The sequence below is a fragment of the Nanorana parkeri genome, unplaced genomic scaffold (assembly GCF_000935625.1).
Source record: "Nanorana parkeri isolate BGI_ZX_2015 unplaced genomic scaffold, ASM93562v1 scaffold2934, whole genome shotgun sequence".
Taxonomy (NCBI): domain Eukaryota; kingdom Metazoa; phylum Chordata; class Amphibia; order Anura; family Dicroglossidae; genus Nanorana; species Nanorana parkeri.
The window spans coordinates 37,720-40,533 of record NW_017309202.1 but is presented as its reverse complement, the minus strand read 5'-3'; the positions used below and the strand labels follow the sequence as shown (position 1 = coordinate 40,533).

The 2,814-nt window shown below is 52.4% G+C and overlaps 1 protein-coding gene and 1 non-coding gene across 2 annotated transcripts in view; one reads left to right on the top strand and one right to left on the bottom strand.

Annotated features, from left to right (window-relative positions):
• Positions 1–1,204: 1,204 nt before the first annotated feature.
• TRNAE-CUC lies at positions 1,205–1,276 on the bottom strand. The gene has a single exon. It is a non-coding gene; the product is annotated as a tRNA-Glu (tRNA).
• Positions 1,277–1,515: 239 nt separating this feature from the next.
• Positions 1,516–2,814, top strand: part of PIN1 (peptidylprolyl cis/trans isomerase, NIMA-interacting 1) — a 13,533-nt gene continuing 12,234 nt past the window's right edge. Inside the window, exon 1 of the mRNA XM_018574403.1 lies at positions 1,516–1,646. Within this exon, the coding sequence (XP_018429905.1) occupies positions 1,544–1,646 (103 nt within the window). The 5' untranslated portion in view covers positions 1,516–1,543. The remainder of the gene's footprint in view (positions 1,647–2,814) is intronic.

Here is a 2,814-nt window from a genome sequence, read left to right as displayed (position 1 = left end):
CTGACCTTCCAGAGCAATCTTGGCTGGTTCCTGACTACGGCTCATCTCTTCTTATAATCTGGTGTGACCTTCTGGTGTCACCTCAGCTAAGTCCTGGCTACGGCCCATCTCTGCTGACCTTCTGGTGTGACCGTGGCTAGTTCCTGACTACGGCCCATCTCTGCTCACCTTCTGGTGTGACCTCGGCTAGTTCCTGACTACGGCCCATCACTGCTAACCTTCTGGTGTGACCTCGGCTAGTTCCTTACTACGGCCCATCACTGCTAACCTTCTGGTGTGACCTCGGCTAGTTCCTGACTACGGCCCATCTCTTCTGACCTTCTGGTGTGACCTCGGCTAGTTCCTGACTACGGCCCATCTATTCTGACCTTCTGGTGTGACCTCGGCTACGTCCTGACTACGGCCCATCTCTGCTGACCTTCTGGTGTGACCTCGGCTATTTCCTGAATACGGCCCATCTCTGCTGACCTTCTGGTGTGACCTTGACTCCTTCTTCTACGGCATAGCACATGCGGCCCAGTCACGCTTTTGCTAGATGAAAACTGGCCGCCATTTTCCGACGTCTTAGTGAGCTATTAAACGTAGTCACAGATTCCGGAATCCATACAGAGCATTGTAGACATTCATTAGAAATCTCTCCTGTTGTAAGAACAAATGGCGCAAAAATGGCGTGACTGTTGGTAAGCTGAATATAAATCTGTCGCAGGATTACCTCACACAATCTCTTCCAACATGGAGGACGTATTATCGACCTCCACTTTTCTTATTGCCGATATTTCTGAATGTGTCGTACATATAAATTACCTGAATTTCTCACACGTGTCGGAAATAGCGAGGAAACAGCCCCGCGGTTTTCACGAATCTGGCGCAGGACTTTCTAACGCCTGAAAAGCATCACAAAATATTTATTGAATGGCCCCCAATGTCTTATATAATTAGATCCATTCAATAATAATATTTAATTACAATAATAATAATGAGCAGAGCTGGGGGAGGGGCGAGTCAGCAAAATTTGGCGGGAAAAGCTATTCATCCAATCCCTCAGAGGAAGCAGGACGGTTGCTATAGGCAACTATAAGTGTGGGAGTCTGTGGGAAATCGCTTTCCGATTTATGAGGCAATAAAAGCGTTATTCTGTAACCTGCGCGGCACATTTATAAAAGACAAGAGACATAACGCAGCATAGATGAAATTAAAAAGCAGTTTCCCTGACCGGGAATCGAACCCGGGCCGCGGCGGTGAGAGCGCCGAATCCTAACCACTAGACCACCAGGGAACTTGCATGTACGTCCCTGCGTGCAACTATTCACCAATCAGCATACGCATGCGTAGTCAGACGCACTTATAATCACGTCCCCTTATAGCTTACCTCCGCCTCTTGCGATGTCTGATTGGCCGCTTCTTCTCCCGCGATGGCTGATTGGCCGCTTCTTCTCCCGCTCGTTTCCTCCGTCATCGCAGCAGTGACATCGGCGGCGGGTACCTCCCACACGCGGCTCCTTCATCCCCCCCGTGTCACAGCGCGACTTTCGGCGAGCCGATAATGACGTCATCGGAGGGAGCAGCTTGGCCTGACGCAGGAGTGAAGATGGCGGATCAGGAGAAGCTGCCGAACGGGTGGGAGAAGCGGATGAGCCGCAGCTCCGGTAAACAAGGACGGGTGGGGGGAAATAGGCCTGCTCCTGTGTGCTGAACGTGTGAGCGTTCTGTCGCCGTAAATCCCCAGGAATGAAGTGCAGATGAACTCTGAGGGGGGTGGGGCGCATGCTGGCTGTAGCGATCGTTATTATCTGCTGCAAGCCGGCTGACGGTAACGGTCGTTACGGTTGTTATCCAGAATAACGATCTGGTAAAGTTGTAACGCAGAAGTCAGGCCTGGGTACAATGGCCGCAGTTGAAGAGAACCTGTCACGTCTCTTGTATAAAGAAACATTCCGACCTGCTGCCCCCTACAGTACGAGAAGGTGAATGCCCCCCCCCCCCTGAGGTGGGCGAGTGCTGCTGCCATCTGACGCTTCCGTGTGTGAGATACTGCCCCCTCCCGCAATGTGGTTCCTTCCATTGTCACCTAGATCACTACAGGTCAAAGCAACAGGTGGGAGATACCATGATGCCAAGGTGGGGGCCATCTGGTAAAGACCGCACAGCGATTCACTTTACTGCGTGGCGGAGAGGATAGATATATCTCTATCTATTATAACCAGCCCCCACTCATCTCTGTAGCTGCAGGTGGTCATGCCTGTGGAAGGCTCCGCCCCGGTCATGCCTGTGGAAGGCTCCGCCCCGGTCATGCCTGTGGAAGGCTCCGCCCCGGTCATGCCTGTGGAAGGCTCCGCCCCGGTCATGCCTGTGGAAGGCTCCGCCCCGGTCATGCCTGTGGAAGGCTCCGCCCCGGTCATGGTATATCTGTAAGAAATCAAGGCAACTGGACTTGCTGTATTTTTCTAGAAGACGTTCCGCTGGTCATCCGACCGGCTTTCTCCATTCAGAATGACTTGTAGGAATATTCTCTGGGAATCAATATGGTGAATGTCGCTCCGATCCGCATCATATGTTACTTGTAGCCAGCATGGGGTCAGGTCTGGGTTCAGCAACGTGATGTCCTTGGTCTTGGCCCCTGTGCCGGTGGGGATGTTCTCTGCCCGGTGGTGTAGAGTCCTGGTGACTCCCAGTGTGTGATCTGGAGGATGGTGGGAGTCAAATAGCAGGTACAGAGACCTCATGGGGGTCAGGTGTTGATTGCATTTGTATGATTGGCGCTAGCAGGTGTTATTAAGCCCCCCCCCCCCCAAAAGACGGGTTAAAACAACATTT